Below are 20,309 nucleotides of genomic sequence, written 5' to 3' on the forward strand. Positions count from 1 at the left end.
ATACCAAAGCAATGTCAACGGTAGCACAAAGAAACCCAATGTCATTAAAGATAGTATGGGTATATTCTCTTTGGGAGAAAGTAAACAATTCGTAAGACCAAGAATGATAATTAGTAATAAAATTACTAAATCTCTAAGGCCGCGGTTGTTAAAAACAATTTAGAATTCTAGTATGATTTATTTTTGTAATATATAAAATTTACAATTATGAGATTCGAAATTTTAAGCTTCCTATTTTTTTTTCTCCTAAAAAATCATGTTGCATCAAAACGATATACAAATTACACATTATTCAGGAGTGTGCCGTTGAACAGTATTCAGCTGGATTTCTTAAGGACAATGGGTAAAGCTTACAGAGTCAATTACTGGAGAGAACCAGGTGTGATTAACAAGACGGTGGAATTTACAGTAGCACCTGAAGATAAAGAAGTGTTGTTGAAAGCTGCTGAGCAAAATAATGTGGATGTAACGACCATTATGGAAGATGTGCAACAGTATGTTTGAAATATTATTTGCTTACTCATATGCGGGTCGAAAAGTCGAACAAATATTACACATATAGCATGTTAAAACTAATACCATCGATAAACGAAAAAAATCATTTTTCGGAAAAATAACTTTCATGTTTTTGAAAATTTGGTGAGACGATAGGAAAGGGGGCATCATGGAAATTGGGCTGGACTAGAGAAAAATTAATAAGAACAAAATGTGTTTTTGATGTCTAATCTATCAGAAACAAAAACTAAGAACAATATATACCAATTTAAAAGAATGATCGAATATTTCTAAGTCCTGTAGCCTTGGTAAATGACAATTTTTCAGCTTAATTTTCTCGAAGACTATCAACCGCGGAGAAAAATTAATAAGAATAAAAAGAAAATGTTCAAAAATTTTGTAAGTCCATTTTCCATAGTGCCTTCTTTCGTACAGTCCAATCGAAAATTTGTTAAATCTTACAAAGCGAGATTTTCATTTACTGACTGTTCACTTCGCTCGGAGTGTAGGGTTGTCACATTATTATTTTAGTTGTACAACTGCAACAGCCCCCGTAGCATGGCTACGCATGATAGTCGCGACGCGCGCGATAAAATTGAATTAAACGCGCCCTATTGCCTCTCTAAATTAGATCTGATTGAGACAGCCAATGGCGTGCGCTTATTTCATACTAAGCTATACTACGAGGGTAGGTGATCATAACAGTATTCTCGTGATATTTTGAAATAACCTTTGTTAAAAGCAGTACTTACATGTCGACGTTTCCCTACCAACATCGCGAATTGGTATCTCAATTTATCAGAACTAATATAGAAAAGAAAAGAGCGAACAAACTTTTCCATATTAGTTGTGATTCGATTGACTCAGGTGATCATAGTACAGGCGATTCCCAAGATGGAGCCCAAGTATTTTGCGTGATTGTTATTATTTTAGCAAGCACTTTATTATTATTTTACATTTCATTTTATTAGAAGTAAAGCTCTTTGTGAAAGAGTTGATGTAGGGGAGGGTACTACAATCAGTTTTGAACGGTGTGGGTGCTTATGAGATTACAGGCGCATGAGACTTGTCAATTTGTGTCTCAGGGTAACGGGCGCGGTGGCATATAGCTTACCGGCGCGCGTGTTATTCATCCCTTCACTTGGTATCATAAAAAAAACTCTTAAGTGTTAATATTTCAGGGCTTTCGATAAACAAACCGTAGCTACGTATATTAGAAGACGTCTCAGCACATTTGATTGGCAAAACTATTACCGTCTCCGCGATATATATGTTTGGCTTAAAGATCTGGCAGCTGCTCACCCTGAGGAAGTCGTTATCCAGTCAATAGGGAAAACTTTTGAGGGAAGACACATTCTCGCTTGCAAGGTTAATTTAAAAGGAACTCGGAAGAGGTTTGTATTTATTAATGAAATCAAATTAAAGTATTTATTTCCGACTTTGTCCATATCATGTTGGTTACAGAAAACTTATAGCCTATGTTAGTAAAACAGATTGTCAGAGAAAAAATAAAATTACATTAGGTTATACACCAAGTCTCTGGATATATGCGTAGTTCCAGTGCTTAAATGTATCGCAGGTCTGAAACTCCCAGACCAACCGCATAAGGCTGCTGGAACTGTCACGCACACGCCGCATCAGAGAGGCAGTTCTTTTGCATATTATCGCACTGAAGTTATCAGTACGCGCCTCCGCGAACATACCTGATGCACTGCAAAAGCGAGGCAGTCCCAACAGCATCCTAAAACCATTATTGTATTGGACAGGCAGGGCATTGACCGTCTTTTTTAGTGTAACTTGTCCACAGTCTGCCCGTATAAAAAGTTTGGCAAAACGCCTGAAACAAGGTAATTTTAACTTCTTTATCACAATGCGCGAACCTGCCTTATTAACACAAAGATCGAATACTCAGAAAAAGAAATCAATCTTTGTTTGACATTTACGTTAAACAAACCATTTTTGACGAAAAAATAAATTTCGAGAAGACATGCCCGAAGAGTAAATTCAACCGAATTGATCATGACCATCATTGATTTTTGATAAAATTGATTTTTACGCCCCTTTTTCCCCGAACCATCGAAATACTTCTAAAATGGGGACGTTTGAGCCAGCTAAGATTCAAAGCGGTCCTGTTTCATTCTTATAGTTAAACGGAAATGACTAAGTCTAGCGAATTAAATGATTAATTTCTTTGTGACGAAGCCTGTTGCTGATTTATATTTGTGTCTTCCTGACGAAGCCTACGTTGCGGACTGACATAGAAAGTAATTGGTTTTTCACAGGTAGTTTGATTAACTTTCAAAAACTAATTTTTTTTTGGTTTGCAAATACTATTTTATTATTATATATTTATTACACAGTATTTGGCTGATTTTATCCAGTTAATTTTCCATATAATAAGTATGTACTTTTCATTTGATATATTACCTTTTTGATTTCTTAGATAACCGCACACGCAATGCGCTCCTCCTACCGCAAAATGGCGGCATTTGGTTTCGCAAATTAGAAAAGCATTCAGTTTAAATACAAGTTTTTTTAAATAAAAATTATTATTCTGCATTGCTAAATAAATACCCTCCGTACTACCAACAAAAACATCTCAAATAAAATGCAGTAATAACCGCAAATCCTGCACTTAAAAAACATTTCCGACATTTTTGGTGTACTTGGATAAATATGATAATATTCCGTTTGAGTGGTTCTAACGTTTACCATGAAATTACTCCTTAAAGTATAGTTTATAAACATTTATATACATGGTAAACTTAAAAAACGCTACTTACGGTATGTTTTCAATAAATAAACACCGAAATCACCAGCCCAAACAATAACACACACGATTGTCGTGACGTATTTTTGAAGTTGTTTATTTTTTTTAAATGACAGACCCAGTTATTAAAAACTTTATGGTTTGCTAGAGTAGTTACCGAAATAGCAATTAATATTAGTTCTTTTACCTGTTATAACTTAGATATCCGATAAATCGGTATAAAATCATCACCGGCACCTCTAGGTGTGGTATGCGTCTACGGGTGCATGTATCGCGTGAGCGGTTAAATAACTAAGTTTATGTTACTTGTTAAATAAAAAATAAAACAACGACTAATGGATTGTATACAAGGAATATAAGAGATTTTACGGATATTACAATTATAACACAAACTAGATTTTTGTACAATTCGCTATACCTTGCCAGGGTTCATTTGATACTATTATTTACTTCTAACAACAATCACGGAAGAAAAAACAATGGAAATAATGCCTTTAAGTCTTGATTACCATCAGAACCCCTGTCGTCTAAACTTACTTTTACATAATCTTAAACATAATGAAATCTTGATAATAATAATAACGCGCACACACTCATAGCCCTGCACTAGGGAAACCCTGTATCGCGGGTGGACACACACACAGACAACCACAAATTACACCCAAACTCACGAGAGAAATAAATGTAGGCCATACAAATATTTCCCCCGGCACGGGATTCCTCGGCGTGGCAGTGTAACGGAGGTATTTAATGATGGGTCGTAGGTTCTAATTTAAAAAAATATAACAAATTCTAGACCATTAATATAATTTAAACTTTACCCAGTTGGCATATCGTTGAAATTTCAATATCGAATATTGCAAGTTACGACGTTTTGATTTTTATATTGAAATTTCAGTACCTTGCGGTCAATAGCTAAACGACAATAAACGATTCCCGACTACAAGTAGTGTGGACAATCGAGATGTTTTCTTAATTCTCCAAAAAAGAAGCGACCATATTGAGGCGGTGTAAGGTTTAAAAAAATGCGATATACACAAAATTTAAAGTGTATAAATTAATTAAACTAACAATTAACGATGATATAAAACACTACCATCGATAATATTACAGGTATATCCTGCAAAGTAAGGCATTTTCGAGGTTTTGTACGAGATAATTGACACGACCGTAACGTACAAAACGAAAATTATGGACTGAGCTCAATCATGTGAAACTACGCGTACTGTTGGCTCACGTGTCATGCCCATTAAAACTTAGTGTTTTTGTTGTTCTGTGATTGCAATAAACGACATTCTATTGTATAAAAAATATATACGATAAACCTTCTAAACGATTCTTAAAATTTATAACTATCACTTACTATTTATTTTCTTTTAGATCAACAGTTATTGTCGAAGGTGGTATCCACGCAAGAGAATGGGTTGGTGCAGCATTTGTAACATTTTTTATACATCAGATCGTCAACTCTCCTTCGTCAAAGAATTTGGCTCTGAAAATGATAGGTTCGACGTACGAATTTGTCTTCATACCTGTGACGAACCCTGATGGATATGAGTACACTCACACAACGGTAAATCTCAAATGTTCATATTTTTCAAGCATTTCGACAACAAATTGTGCACTCTTTATACATATAATATTTTTATAATATCATTTCTCCTGATAACATTTTGTTACCCTTGATATAGTTTAGTCGCAGTAAAAGTAGCAACCTTACCTATTTCTGCCGCCAAGCCGTAATGTGAGCATTATGCGTTCCGGTTTTAAAGGGTAAGGGTGCTGGTGAGATTACAAGCACATGGGTCTTGTCTACTAAACTACATGTGATCCTACTACATATGTCAAAAGTGCTTTTATCAGGATATATCACGGAGAGTGTGCGATGGAATTGCATAATTTGATTCCGCCTTCCCTTTCCATCATCGGGGGACTGTGTTGTGACAATGTTGTGGATATTCCCGGAAATCGCTCGAAGAGTTTCCCTTCCACATTTATTAAGGCGAGCGGCTAGGGAGTGGAATTTCCTGCCTGCGGACTTGTTCCTCGAACGCCATAACTTTTAGGTGTGCATGCTACATCGTCGACCTCATCGTCACTTTGCAAGAAGTGAGATGGAAGGAAAATGCGGACCTTCATACACACATAGCAACTTGGCTTTATGAATGCGCGCCCGCCTCACTTCGTGTACGGACGCACACATTCGCATAATCCCGCGGTACACTTGCATTGATTAGAACGTGTCGTTGCACATGCCTATCATTATTATGTGAATGTGTACAAAGCGCTGCTACGCTTGTATAGAGTTACCAAGCTTGTCTTTTATGCTATGATTATACGAACTACGTAGAACAAATTATGTATAATATCTAAAGTTTTATAACTCTCCTATTCAAGTAAAAAAAGTTTAAACTAATTTCGTTTCTAGAATCTCTAAACCTCTCTCCTGAAAAGTTGTAATTTTACTGATGTGGCTTTATTATATCAAGGGTGTGAATTGTTTCTACTTCCAAGCTTCTTTCCCAAGTTTTCTTTTTCTACGGTCTTCACCAAACATCATCATCATCAGTCCATTATTCTCCTCACTGTTTGGTGTGAATCTCTTCTGAATATTTTGGAGGGTTGGGGATTGCACACGTTTTCCGAGGGCTATTAACCTTCATCACGATGACGATGATGTTCACGAGAGGTATTTGCTACTACTCATCCACAAACGTACACTTACAACGACCTTTTCATTAAGAAGCTACGTTTTCTACTTACTATCAACATTTGACAAACATTTTCTCGTTTACTCAATTAATACCTGTTCATTATCTTGTAAGGTGCAGTGTGGCTAAAATTTAGACAATACCCTTCTTGCCACTAAGTTTGATGTTTCACTTAATGCCTTCTTATAACTTCCCTTTCATTACTAATCGTCTTAGTACCATTCAATTTACTCGTAGCTGCTTCTTTAATTGCATTTTGTTGTACAGTCAAGAGCATCTCAAGCTTGACACTTTGTTCTTTGGACCTTATTGTAAGCGGCATAGAGTTGGATTGAAGTGTTAAGTGTCAAGCTTGTCGTGCTCTTGAACCTGTACGTATCACAAGTCTAATAACAAGTTTTCTTTTTTTCGTTGTCATGACCTTAGCTTAATATTTTGTATTTAGAAACGCACTATTATTTTCTTCGCTTTCAGTGTTGAGTTTCGTGATCTAGTCACTTTGTCGCTATTTATTAATTTCTCATTTAAATATCTTTTATAGGATCGACTGTGGAGGAAGAATCGGGTCAATCGCCATGGTGTCGACATCAACCGCAATTTTGGAATAGCTTTCGGAAGTTAGCATCGACTTATATCAATTTCCATATTCGGCGTATGCTAAGTGTAGGAAGTAAGTGGTGAGAAAGAAAGGGTGAAAAGGGACTTTAGTTATTATATATAAAATAATCATCACAAACCCAAACTGTTACCTATATCTACAAATATGTTGCTGAGAATAGGGCTTTTCTCTCTGTACTGTAGTACTACGTACTGTAGTAGTAATATTCAGAATTCTATTAAATTAAAATACACTTTATTGCACACGAAGACGGTACAAACAGAAATACTACCATCAAATATTTTAAATTTTCTTTGTCGTTGTTTCCAGCTGTAGGAGTAAGTTTTGATAAAGACGATGAGATTTATTGTGGACATAGCGCATTTTCAGAAAAAGAGAGTCAAGCTATGGCCAAAATTATAAACAGTTATTCGAGTACTTTAGAATACTACCTTGCTTTTCATTCGTATGGGCAATATATGATTCTTCCTTACGCCCATTCGCAAAAACATCAGGAGAATTTCGACGAAGTGGTTAGTACAGTTTTAATAGTTTTTATGATATTATAGTATAAACTATTCCGCTTCTTATGACGGAAAGGTGTGGACGAGGGAGTAAGTTTGTCTTCGTCTTGTTGTTAACTGTCTTAAGGCGATTTTTTTGTTATAAATCCAGCTCAATTATTTCCGAAATTCTAAATCTCGGAATTATAGCAAAATCTGATGTGGAGCATACATTTAATAATTTTCGTAATATAATATTGTTATACGGAAGTGACAGAGCGAAGCACGATACATTGCTTCTGCTTTGTGACTTTGACTGCTGCCTATGGCGTGTCGCTTACCACCAGGCGCACGATTTATTTATGGAACAAACACTTGGTATCTTAAAAAAAAACCCGTAGTAAATATTATAATCGCGACGTTAACCCGTCTGTTGTCCATTTAAGGACAAGTATCTATCGTTAATATGAAAAGGAGAAAGTATAAATCTTAAATGTTCTAATATTGATTTTATTGAATATCACGATATTTTACTATCATGATATCTATTTTTTTTTAATTAGTCCACTAATATAATACAAATCGCAAAGAAAAATTTCGTCGATCTGACAGGGTTCAAACCTGCGTCTGTATGTCAATCTAAGGCCACCGCTCGCGAAGAAAAGTAGTTTCGTTCACTTTTATAAAACTTGGTTAGTTCCGAACATTGTACTTTAGAAACTGCTTAGTAACTTGTAGCAGGTACCAGTACAATATTATAGCTTAACTGCATATGGCAAAAGCAACCCAATGGCATTGATATTCTGATTGCCAGATATAGTAAAATTGGGGGTATGCACTGATTAGTATACGATGTGAAAACACGATTTATTTCTAAATATTTTCACTGTAGAAAAAAACACAAACTTACATCGAAATGTTCCATAAAATAAGAAATAGTTCATATGACAAAAACATCCCAATAGCATTGATATTTTGGTTGATTTTGTCAAAATTTTGACAAAATAATGATTACTAGAAACCTTACCGGATGGAAAAAATGTAGAAACAATAGTTTTGACGACAATTACAAAAGTCACAAATTGGGCCTCACCTTCAAAATGATAACTTTTCAGAATAGAGGTTTAAAAAGATTCTACGAACAAATCTAGTCGATAACTTTTAGTGCTGAAATAGGGGAGTTATCATGTTTTAAATATTATTCATAGCTCAACAGTTAGTAAAAAAACAAAGGCACAAGATGTTATAAAGCAGATATTATCCCTAAAGTAGAAATGGGCTGGCCATATTCAAAGAGTCACAGACAGAAGGTGGTCATAAACAGTCACGAGTTGGTACCCGCTATATAAGCGAAGAAGACGGGGCAGGCTATTGCATTCGCAACATTACTAATAGTAAATTAGGATAACTGGTGCTAACCATACTAATAAACAGAATACGCTGTAAGTAAATAAGTAATAAAGATAAAGCTAGAGTACGAATTACTAGAAACGCTAGTCAGAATATTAATAGCATTCGATTGCCTTAAACTTCACTCTGTTAAGCAGTAGATCCGGAAATTAAAACCATTCTATATCTTCAATTTCTTTTCAGGCTCGTATATGTCAAACAGCCAATAATAAAATAAAACACCGTTACGGCACGATTTACACTGTTGGTACAGCTTACGATACTGTAGGTAAGTAGTCTTTTGATCTTCTTCAATACAGTGCTCTTTATCAATATTAAGAGATAGGCATTATGACAAAACCCAATCGACCCGTCCGGGTTTTACCCAAGTTTTTATCCAAAGCGGGTTTTAAGCCATTTCTGTCCGAAAGCGTGGGAAAAAACATCGAATACTTATTACAAAAATTACTTCAAATGTTCTACCAAATCAACCATCTAAATTAACACCAGAAACTATAAAGATGATGCACCAAAGAAGGTCGCTATTCAAAGAGGGAAAAGTAGACAGCCAAGAATACAGAAACCTGCAAAAACAAATCCGTATCTGATTTCTGAAAGCATCGAGGATATGCTGACGATGCTAGAGGATTTGAGGGCGGAATCTAAAATGACTGGCCTTAAAATAATCGTTGGAAAAACCAAGATCAAGACCAACATTCCTGAAGTCACAAACTACCAGCTTCCAATGGAGAAAGTGACCGAATACATATACTTGGGACATAAGGTTGCATTGGGTTTTGAGAACCAAACAGCGGAAGTGGAACGACGTATGGTAGCTTAGGCGTGGGCTGCATTCGATGCCAACAAACAAACGCTATGTGGCAAAATACCCCTTCATCTCAAAGTTAAAGTCTAGAAACAGTATGTCATGCCCGTGCTGGTCTATGGTACGGAAACCATGACTCTTACAAAGAAGTCCACCGAGAGGTTCCGAGTCGCGCAGAGGGGCATGGAGAGAGCAATGCTCGGAGTTACCCTGCGAGACCGAAAAAGCAACGCTTGGTTACGAAATAGGACCAAAGCTAAAGATGTTATGGTTGTCGTGGCGAAGAAAAGGTGGGCGTATGCGGGGCACATTGCGAGAATGGATAAGAGGCGCTCGACAAGGCGAGTACTTGAGTGGAGACTCAGAGCGGACATCATAGGGCGCGGCATAACACCGTAGCGCTGATTGGATGACATCCGACGACACGGAGGTCGGTACTGAATTAGTCGGGCACAAGATCGCCAAGAGTGGAAGAAGAGAGAAGAGGCTTACATCCAAGATTGGATAATTAAATGGCCGCCATGATGACGACTTATTACAAATTTCAATGACAAAAATCTTTTTCACCCACCATGAGTTGAAGTGGGTTGAGGTTAATGTATGTATAATTCGAAAATACTTGGCGCTACAGGCCTTCAGCTGGGACTGAAACCAAGGACTTCCTACTTAACAGGCTCGCATTTTTGTGCTGTAAGAGTACGACTGTAGTAACACTATAGTATAAGTAATTTTTTTTTTTTATAATACCGGTTTTAGGTAGTGATCGGAAGTCGTACACCTTGTGGTAAGCGATCATCAAGTATATAACGGAAATAGAGACGAAATGTCATTTAATTTGTTTGAAAACTATTCTGCCATATCATTACTGTGATAACTGCGCTCTGATTGGCCAGCCCGAATTCGAAAAAAATGACGGGTGTCCTCAATGGGTGCCGTCAATTGTTTCACTTCAAATCGACCAGTTAACTAGAGCTTTCCGATAATAGACGAAAATTGTAAAATTACATATTTAATTACCAATGAAATTTGATTCCATTTGTTTTGTACGCTATTGTTAGAGATATAATCTTTATTACAATAAATACAGAATATTTTTGAAATATACGGAGACGTACGTACAGGTCAATTGTTGGCGCTGTCTATATTTCAGTGCAAACGAGAGTTGATATTTATAAGCGATGTATCACTGATAAGTTACCAGGAATGTATGGCCCTTATTTTGTCTATATTTCTGGTTATATACTCGATGTAAGCGACACACCTGTCCATAGCAGATGCTGGGTCGCTCAGAGTTCTGAGGAGCACTGCACTTAGCCCGTCACCCTGAGACTTAAGTTGACAAGTCCCATGTGTATCCAATTTTGTTTTTCCTCTAGCCATAGATATGATGAAGAATATTATTAATATTAACAATTATGTTTAGGTTACTCCACTTCTGGAGTAAGCGGTTGCTGGACAAAAGCTTCATTCCGAACTCCGTAAGTATAAATGTTTGTATTTATTTTTAAATTATTTGAATGTCAAAAGGTTTCACCGCCTTTGTGATTTTATTCCACTGGTTTGTTATAATTATTGAAACAAAGATCGAATACTTAGAAAAAATTCCCGATCCGAACCGACGTCTCCTAGCAAACCATTCCAGACGCTATGCCAACTTAGCTACGGAACGAACCAGCGAACCTAATGAATTTTTCTATGAGTTTGTTGTCGGAGCTTTGCATTTGGTTTTCAACGACTTTATAGCCGTAGCGCCATCCGACAACAAGCACAGAAAAGTTCGTGAGGTCTTTGTTTTAATATTTCTTTTTAATTATATTTTACCGCTCAATTTTAAATAGTGGTAGGTATTCATAAAAAACATTCAAATGGTGGAAATCAAAAATAATCCGAAAGAAAAGGTATACAAGAAAAATTTGAAAAATATTTAGTTTGTTTTGTCAAAAAAAATGTTTTTTCTTGAAAATTTGTTTTCTGTAAGATTTTCTTTCATGACCCAACACTAGCTCTAAATTATGATCTTGATGATGATTGTCATGGATATTATTGCAAGGAATTATCAAATATCATTTCGCTTTCAGGATATAGACTTTTGGCAACCCAGACTTTATAATCATTATGTCAGACGACCACACCAATTACCTGGTCTCAAACTAGGAAATATTACTTATATACTATAAGTGCCAGAGCAACGGAATATACTCTGGGGCACTTCCCAGAACACCCAGACTAGAACCATTCCTTTTTATTTATTTTTTATTTTTAATGAATGAAGTTCATCCAACAGTTGTTAAATACATGTTCAATTGACATAGTATTTTGTATTAAGTATTTTGACAAGATGCACAACTAGTGAGGAGATGAACACATCTTCCATTGAGCAGAATATTTAGAAAAGGTCATTTCCCAAATGCATCTGCATACAGCGCCAACAGTGCAAATCATTGGGACACCGAAATTATCAAATATTAATATTTAAAAAAATATATTGAAAGTGCTGCATTTGGCTGCTTAAGAAGTCTTTAAGACCTATTTAAGAGTTTTTAATGACTGGTACTTGGAGTATTTGTATTTATTAATGCATTTATTCGTCCTTTTTACAGCTATGTGATCACCTTCGAACTTCGGGATTCAGGTCGTCACGGTTTTGCTCTGCCTCCTAGTCAAATTATGCCCACCTGCTTGGAAACTATGGATGGAGTGGTTTCGATTCTGAACCCTAAAGGGAAAAAGTTATCCAAAATCCAGAGTTCGTATGGCGAGAGTGTTGTAACAGGCACTGCCTCTGCTTTTATCGTAAATAATACCTCTATTAGGATGTTTAATGGAATTGTAATTATTACTTTACTTAAAATGCACTTTTAGAGCGAAATTTATATGATAAATAAAAATGCAAACTTACATACGATTTTAAATCATCTGATAGACGTGATTGAATAATCGAAATAATACATAATACAGCTTTTTTAATATTATGTAGTAACATAAAAAATAGGTTTTGTTTTTTTTAGTTTTATTTATACTAATAAACTGTACAATTTAAAAGTATTGATGCCTGTTTTATTATACTTGAAACGGAACTCACACTCACAACCTTTGACGTAGATAAGACACACACATACGCACGCACGCACGCACGCACACATGCACACACCCGGCCGTAAGGCCGTCAGTTCTACGAGCTATGTTCAACATGCTAATATTTATAATATGAAATTTTATTCTCTCCTATTTGAAACGTAAAAATTTATATAAGTCTTTCTAATTTCAATATCTTTTAACCTCTATCCTGATCTACGCCATCGTATCACGTGATCAGTCACGCCATCGTTTCCTCGGTCTGCCGCGGCGCTTTGAAACACTTTTGAAACTCCACTGGCTGGTTACCTTGGCCCACAAGTCTTCAGGCATGCGGCAAACATGACCAGCCCAACTCCATTTCACCTTCGCAGCTTTTTGGGCTGTACCAGCAATTTGAGTTTGGGAGCGCAGTGTCGTGTTCTGAATTCGGTCGGTCCGTTTCCCACTAAGTAAGCTGCGCTCCATTGACTGGTCCCAAATTTTGGATCTTCGTAAGTAACCAAGTGAGTGATTATATTGTATAATAATGGGTATTATACTAAGGCATTACAATGATAATGTTCCAGACAACCTAATTCATTAAAACCCAATTCTACACGAGTTGAAATATAAACGTTTCTATAAAACAGCACTGTGATCTTCAGAAAAACGAATTGTAGCTAACTCCTGTATGGTATCGTAGAGCTGTTTTGATCATGATTACCTTATAGATTTTTTTAAGAAATATTTGAATTGCTTCCTTACACTTTACTTTGTTGATACCACGTAACAGGACGAACAAGTCTCACGTCTGGTGTTAACCGACAAGGCGTGTCCTAAATAATCTGGAAGTGTTTGCATGGATAATTTGGAAAATGCTACACTTATCCCAAATACTTTAAAAGTGCTATTTACGTAAAACTTGGAATGTACTACACTTACCCCAATAATTTGAAAGCACTACGCTTTCGAGAATAATTAGAAAGTGCTACACTTGTCCCATGTAATTGGTAAGTGCTAGCTTTTGACCCAAATAATTTAAAACTGCAACATTTGCCCCGCAGGTACACTTGCCTCCGTGTCACCATCTCCATTCTTTGAAGTATGAATTTAATATAATATCCTCAAAACAGGAACGCAATTCGGCAATTCCACGCCCATTTTATACGTACAATATGATGTTATCAAAGGTGGTAATATGAGTAATGATCCGTGTAATCGTTTAGGCGTCACGACAAATCGTCGAATAACGTGACCTACTGCCATTTATTTCGATATTACCAACCAATTTTCGATGATCCCTCCCCATTCGTAACATCAAATTAACTCATCTACAAATAGTTGTCTATTGGTGCAGTGGTTTGCTTTTTCTCGATAAGTCAGCTAACTCTATCCAACAAAGCAAATTTACATTGTTGATCATTTTTGTCGACGTTGACGACGTGGTGATGACAGATGACGCAGTCAGAGTTTTTATGCCTGCCGCCAAGCAGTAGTGCTCACATTGCGTTCCGATTTTGAAGATTAACGGTTGCTGGTGAAACAGGCACATGAGACTTGTTAACTTATGTCTCAGGGTGATGGGCGCTGTAGCAGTGCCTTTCAGATTTTTGAGATTGAAGCCCTGTGCAGCACTGCAACTATTATGGACAGATGTGTCCCGTACAACCACTCACACAACTTGTTCGTTCCGTCATTTTGTGTCATAAAAAATGACAAGCAAGTGTTGGCCAAGAGGTAGCTACATAAACATGAACGTCCGGCACTGGCTCATCTCATTCTCAGACAACATTGTTAAAGTCGCAGTCCGTAGACGGGTGAGATGAAACCAGTGCAAGGTGATGGATTGCACAAATTAGGCTGTGGAGATGATTCGTCAATGATGATGGACTTTTAGAGGATGCCCGTGAACCATATTGGAACTTGTGATGGTTGTTATTGCGATACTATCAAACTACAAAGTGTAAAATACCATGTGATTGGTTGATTTGGATGATCTCTGTATTACAAATTAAGAATTGAATCTTCAAAGCTCAACATAAATTTGACTATCGCTCCCACCAGTTATGACACGAGCATCATTTAGTTTAGGTCAATCTTTTTCGATCTCTATTAGTAAGCCGTTAGAGTTGGGTTTAGTATGTGGATTGTAGTTAATATTTTAGTTTTGTGATGTCGTTTTTTTGTTATGGTATTAATTGCTTGCATTTATTGGATTGTTATTCGTGACTTAATTTCTATGCTGGTTATTAAGTAATGGAATAATAAAGAAATATAAGCCGAAATATACGTTTATGTTTTCATAGTTATAATTAACACAGAAGCATAATAGGCATCGTAACTGTTTCCCAATGGGGCGGTGTTTAAACAAAAAATAACAACTTCCCATCAATGAACTCATACTGCATTACAAATTAAAAAATTAATTACTGTAGGTGGCCACGCTTGGATAAAAAAAATAAAGCATTGAATCTCAAAAATTGGTACCTATATCATACGAAATAAGAAGTATAAAATGTAAATAAGGAATGCAAAACTATTTAAACAATATTTTAGGAATGCTTGAAAAGATAGAATCGTAGGATGCTCAATGGTATAGTTTTGGGTTTGTTAGTTTGAAACGAATTGTATAAATGGCATTTCTATGAATTAAATCTTAGCACTGACATTAAAATAATACAGTACAGACTCGGCATCTTCGCGATTTTACTATATGTAATTATTGTATGTATAATCAACCCCTGAACAAGAGCAACAACTTCGACAAAAATGTAACAGCTGCCATCTGTTTTCCTTTTTGAATAACATTACAATCGCATCGCGGTTTTATTTAATACCATTTATTGATAAGCGATAAGAATCAAAATAAGCGGAGTTACGAGTGCGATTTCTTTGTTTGAGATTGGGTCAATCGCAAACAAAAAGAAATCGCACTCGTAACTCCGCTTATACAGATACCCATCTGTAGTAGCATCTGATTTGGGGGTCGATTCAGGACCTTACGATAATTCAGTCGTTCGATTTGATATCGTACGATTTATTTTTATTTTTATTCACAACACCCGAATCAAACGTCAAACCGTCGTATTCGAAACCGAACCGAAATGACGTCACGCCCATACGATTACTCGAACTTCTCGACCGGCAAAGGCTACAAACGTTATTCAGAACACAGTTACCGAATGAAAGTTACCGAACGTCCTATCGTTTACAAAGCAAGAATGGTATATGGAAATCTTTTATTATTTTAAATAAAATCTGGATTTTGTTCAATTTTATTAATTTATTTGAATGCGAGACTAACACATTCGTATGTTTTAGGCCTTTAAAGCCTTAAACATGTATATAAATTTCATTTTTCTTATAATCTATATTCGCCGACTAACTCCATAAACGTTGTTGGATAACGATATCGTATCCGAATCGAACGTTTTAACTCGAATGTTCTGAATAGTTCGGAAAGCGCCCTTCGAGTCGAGAACGATATCCAATCGAAGGATTCGGTCAAGATATCGAAAAGTTTTGAATCGGGGTCCTGTTAGTGCATCTAAAATAATAATTTGACAACCCTACACTTTTCTTTATATAATACCAAGTGACGTGATGAATAAGTCGTGGGCTCCGGCGGGAGTTGCCCTACTAGTCGCATTATATACCATGTTAGTTCACTTTTCTATAACTCTGTTCTTCTATAACAAAACCCCTAGTTTCTTATAAGAAAACAAATTTCAAGATAAACGCGAAGTCAGCAAACCGGGTTGCATCACCTCGTTAAGTTTAATAATCGCTGGAGAATACTCGAGATTAAGCTGAAAATTTTGCGGAAAATTCTAAAGATACAGCAGAATTCTTGCCAACGCCCGAGTGGCCCTTGTCTCTTCTGGCTTTTGTCTCTGTCGGAATCGTGTATTTAATTTATAGACTTAACCCAATTTTTGGGATAACGACGTGTGTTTAAATTAAATTTAATTAAGTTAAGTTTGTAGTCTTCAGTATAATTTAACTCTGTGACAGATAATGTAAATATTATTGTAGAGAGAGGGGTCTTTTAATAATACTACCTGTGCTGCCGTTCTTAGCTAAAAGGGTGCATGTGACATTTTTACCAAAAATGAGTTACGTATACTGCCGTGATTAGGAAAAAAGGCGCGTCTGCCACTATTTCTACTTTTTTCCTATGTGGATAGGTAAGGAAGTACCGTAAGAGAAAAGGGCGTAAGTACCCACACTTTTATTTTTTTTTTTTTTTTTTTATTTATTTTTTTTATTTATTTATTTATTTCAGGCAACTAGGACCCATAGATACATACCTTACAGACTAACATACATATAATATAACAATAACAATATAAAAACAAAATACACCTATGTATATTATATATACCTTAAAACAAACATACATACAATATAATAATAAAAACTAATCTACACGATTTCCCTTATCGGCGACGTGTGGCGCAATCTGGTGTCAGGTAACCGGCCGCGGAATCGCCGATATATGACACCCTTCGGCCAAAATTCCTCTTTCATGAAGGTCGAAAGATGTTCGGTCGGTATTCTCACCACAAACGAATTGAAGTTCACGTTGCGGCGAGACTCCAACCGCTCGACCCTCAGGGTGTATTTGGTTTTATGACTGATATACTCCACTATTTCCTCAGACTTCGTGGAGTAATGCAGCCGCGACAGGTACAACAGCGTCGTCGGTACGGCCGGACGCAGCAGGAAGTTCGGTCCTGTCGGAGCTGTGCCACACTGGTTACGGCTGGTGGGCTTCCTCTTCACCACCTTTGTGAAGCCATCCTCGTCGCACTGGACCATCTGCCTCTGTGGTTTTGCAACTTCAGAGACAGGCACACGGAAATTGTTTTTATCCTTAGCCGATTGCCGCCGCTCGAATTTCGAAGTGGCGGGTCGGCTAGTTGAAGCGGCTACAGCGGCTACAGCGGCGTATGCACGTGTCGGGGTTGACGTGCACACGCGTGACATTTCCACCGAGGCAGAGGGGCGGGCAGCGGGGCGCGGCGCATCATGCGCGGTGGCAGCAACGAATGGTGACGCATTGTGTGCCGACTCGAAACTGCTGACCGAGGCATTCAGCGCAGCTCCGCGTCGTGTGTTTACATTAGAGGCTTCTGGTGACCTACATACCGAAACAGCATTGCTTAATAACGCAACTTGGGTACGCAGCTCACTTATGATGTTATCCGAAGCCTCTAATTTACACTGTACTTCGGCTAGGCTAGACTTCAGGGACGTAATGTCCTTCAGCAGCCTAGTAACATCGACGTGGTCGAACGTGACGGGGGGCAGCTTGTGCAGCTCCTTCGCCACGAATGTAGGCACGTCGTCCGGGTCAGTCTCCTTCAGCAGCGTGATGATGTCTTGGAGACTCTTCACGCCTCCATCCCTCCGGCGAGATGGCATCTCTTCGGCTTTACCGAGACGCTGGAAAAGCAGCATCTTGCCACTGCAAATCTCATCTTCACTGAAATTTGATTTGCATATCTGCACTATGCTGACTTCATCCATGGTGTCGATAGCGTGTACAATGAACGCCAGGAGCTCATTGGCAATGAGTTGCTGGGAATTCATTGTCAATTACGCGCAGCGGCTTGTGCCGCTCGAAACACGAGTTAGGTGTAATTAACTCACTTCGTCGTGGCACGTCCGTTTCCGAACGCGCATTGCTACGGACTCAATTTTATGATCGAACTAAGATAAATGGACGCATTTACAAAACAACTTTGTTAAAAGTAATTGAAAAGGCGTAATTGCGTATATACGACACTTCGTTTTAACGCATTTTAATCGGTTATGTAAACGAAAAGACGCAAGTCATATTCTAATTCTACGCATCTGACATTATGACTAAATAGAAAGAGCGTTAGTGACCACATGCGCCTTTTCAATCAAGTTTTTCTGCTAGTTTCTAGGGCGCATGTGGTATTAGCGTTTATTTTTGCATTAGGTTAGATAATTTTCATGGTAATACTACGTTGCAAAGACACACAAGCGCCCTTTGTTCTTAGCACTTTAGGAGAAACGGGGGTGTGGGAGGGAGAAACGCATTGATATTCGGTCAGTTGCGCCCTGAGCGCGAGTAGCTTATGCGCAATTTACGTAAAGTAAGAATATTAGTTTATTATGTTTTATACAATTTATGTATTCACATTCTTGAAATATCTGTTTCTAAACAGTGTAAAATTCATAGGAAATGAAACTATTTTTCCGGATTTAAATCGCGTATATTTGTTCTTTCAAACAAACCGACGTTTCGAGCCCTTTACAGGTCCCATGGTCAGGTTTGAATCGAGGTGGTACAGTCTTCAACCAATTATGTCTAATATTGATGCAAATCACCCTACTTTTTCACTATAGTTACAATAGTTATTAATTAAATACCTTATTTTTAATTTCACAAAGAAAACATTCCAATTTACGCCACATTAAGTTTTACAAATTATTTTATTAAATAAATTTTTATTAAGTTCAATTTATTATTATTATATAATAGAAATTAGAGTAAACTAAAACATATTAATTAGTACTGCAGTCTTATGTCTGTTTGGGATTTTTCATTAGAGGAAATACTGGATCCCAAACTGGTGGTACGGAGAAACCATCAACAGGGAACTGTTGAAATTAGAATGTTTTTTAATTTCAATGGCCTCTCGCTGCATCCTAGGTAGATAACGGACTTCTTTTGCAAAGACCTGGAGTTTGTCAAACTTCATTGAATGTGTAAGTTTATCCATGACATGCTCGCAGACTGCAGACTTGTTTACGCGACGGTGTTTGACATCAGCTATATGTTCTTTGACGTGGGTACAAATACTTCGCTTTTTATAAGAGAGACCGCACTCACAGTCAAGCTTGTAAACTCCTGCATCCTGTAAGGGAATGTTACATTTCACGGGTCTCAGGAACTGAGAAATCTTCCTCAGGGGCTTGAAATAGGTCTTGATAGATGCACGCCTGAGGGCTCTTCCGATCTTGTCTGTAACACCTCTCACGTAAGGTAAGATGGCAGGTCTTCCCTCGACTGGTGGTAGTTTCGCACGGGGCCTGCGGCATTGGCGTGGAATCTTCAACTTATTCGCAAGTAGGACTTGCTTTATATACTGAAGTTGCCCCCTGCCAGATGATTACTGTCGCATTGTTTGTTTGAAAAAACAAATATACGCGATTTAAATCCGGAAAAATAGTTTCATTTCCTATGTGTAACAATCGCGAAAACCTAAGAACTCGATAGTGTTAATTCATGTCATAACATAAACAATACCACAATTTGAAATCACATTTCATATAACAAGCATTTTGTTCTAGTTTGGGAAATATTCTCTGTATATGTAGGTACTCTTGGATATTACTATAGTATTAATAGAAAATATTTAATTATTAAAGTAAGTATTTAATATATACAGCATTATAACTAAATGTGTCGATGTGATTATATATATATATATATATATATATATATATATATATATATATATAATATCACATATCACAAATATCACATATCATATATATATATATATATATATATATATATATAATATCACATAATATAATATCACATCGACACATTTAGTTATAATGCTGTATACAATATATACAGCATTATAACTAAATGTGTCGATGTGATCATATATATATAAAGTATGGGCACAGAGTACTGTGCCCACACGTTTATAATAAAGTAGAAACATTACCATTGTTGTCATCTAAGTAATAAAAATCTGTATCATGCTACCACATGTGCACTTTCGTCTTATTATCACACTAACGATGTATATAGTGCTAAGTTGAAAAGGCATAAGTGGTTACTTGCGCCCATATTACCTAGTATTGAGTATTGTACGAACATTTTTTTTTACTAAGATGAAAAGGAAAAATGTTGGTAATTAAATATTTTATTTTTACATTATGCATATAATGTAAACCTATTATTGCG

The 20,309-nt window shown here is 36.8% G+C and overlaps 1 protein-coding gene across 1 annotated transcript; it reads left to right on the forward strand.

Annotated features, from left to right (window-relative positions):
* The first annotated feature begins 138 nt into the window (after positions 1-138).
* LOC113240303 (zinc carboxypeptidase-like) lies at positions 139-12,331 on the forward strand. The gene is made up of 8 exons (XM_026477572.1): positions 139-494; positions 1,677-1,889; positions 4,646-4,838; positions 6,518-6,593; positions 6,905-7,107; positions 8,671-8,755; positions 10,716-10,770; positions 11,893-12,331. Exons 1-8 carry the CDS (start codon positions 208-210, stop codon positions 12,152-12,154), a joined length of 1,374 nt encoding a protein of 457 aa, XP_026333357.1. The 5' UTR covers positions 139-207; the 3' UTR covers positions 12,155-12,331.
* The last annotated feature ends 7,978 nt before the right edge of the window (positions 12,332-20,309 follow it).

This window comes from Hyposmocoma kahamanoa, unplaced genomic scaffold, assembly GCF_003589595.1.
Source record: "Hyposmocoma kahamanoa isolate Upper Pololo Valley unplaced genomic scaffold, ASM358959v1 129, whole genome shotgun sequence".
Taxonomy (NCBI): domain Eukaryota; kingdom Metazoa; phylum Arthropoda; class Insecta; order Lepidoptera; family Cosmopterigidae; genus Hyposmocoma; species Hyposmocoma kahamanoa.

Bases quoted from the DNA above. Each gene is read 5' to 3' on its own strand.
- LOC113240303 (XM_026477572.1), top strand. From the start codon at position 208: ATGAGATTCGAAATTTTAAGCTTCCTATTTTTTTTTCTCCTAAAAAAT. The intron at 495-1,676 runs GTATGTTTGAAA...TTAATATTTCAG, and splicing joins ATTATGGAAGATGTGCAACA to GGCTTTCGATAAACAAACCG. The intron at 1,890-4,645 runs GTTTGTATTTAT...ATTTTCTTTTAG, and splicing joins TTAAAAGGAACTCGGAAGAG to ATCAACAGTTATTGTCGAAG.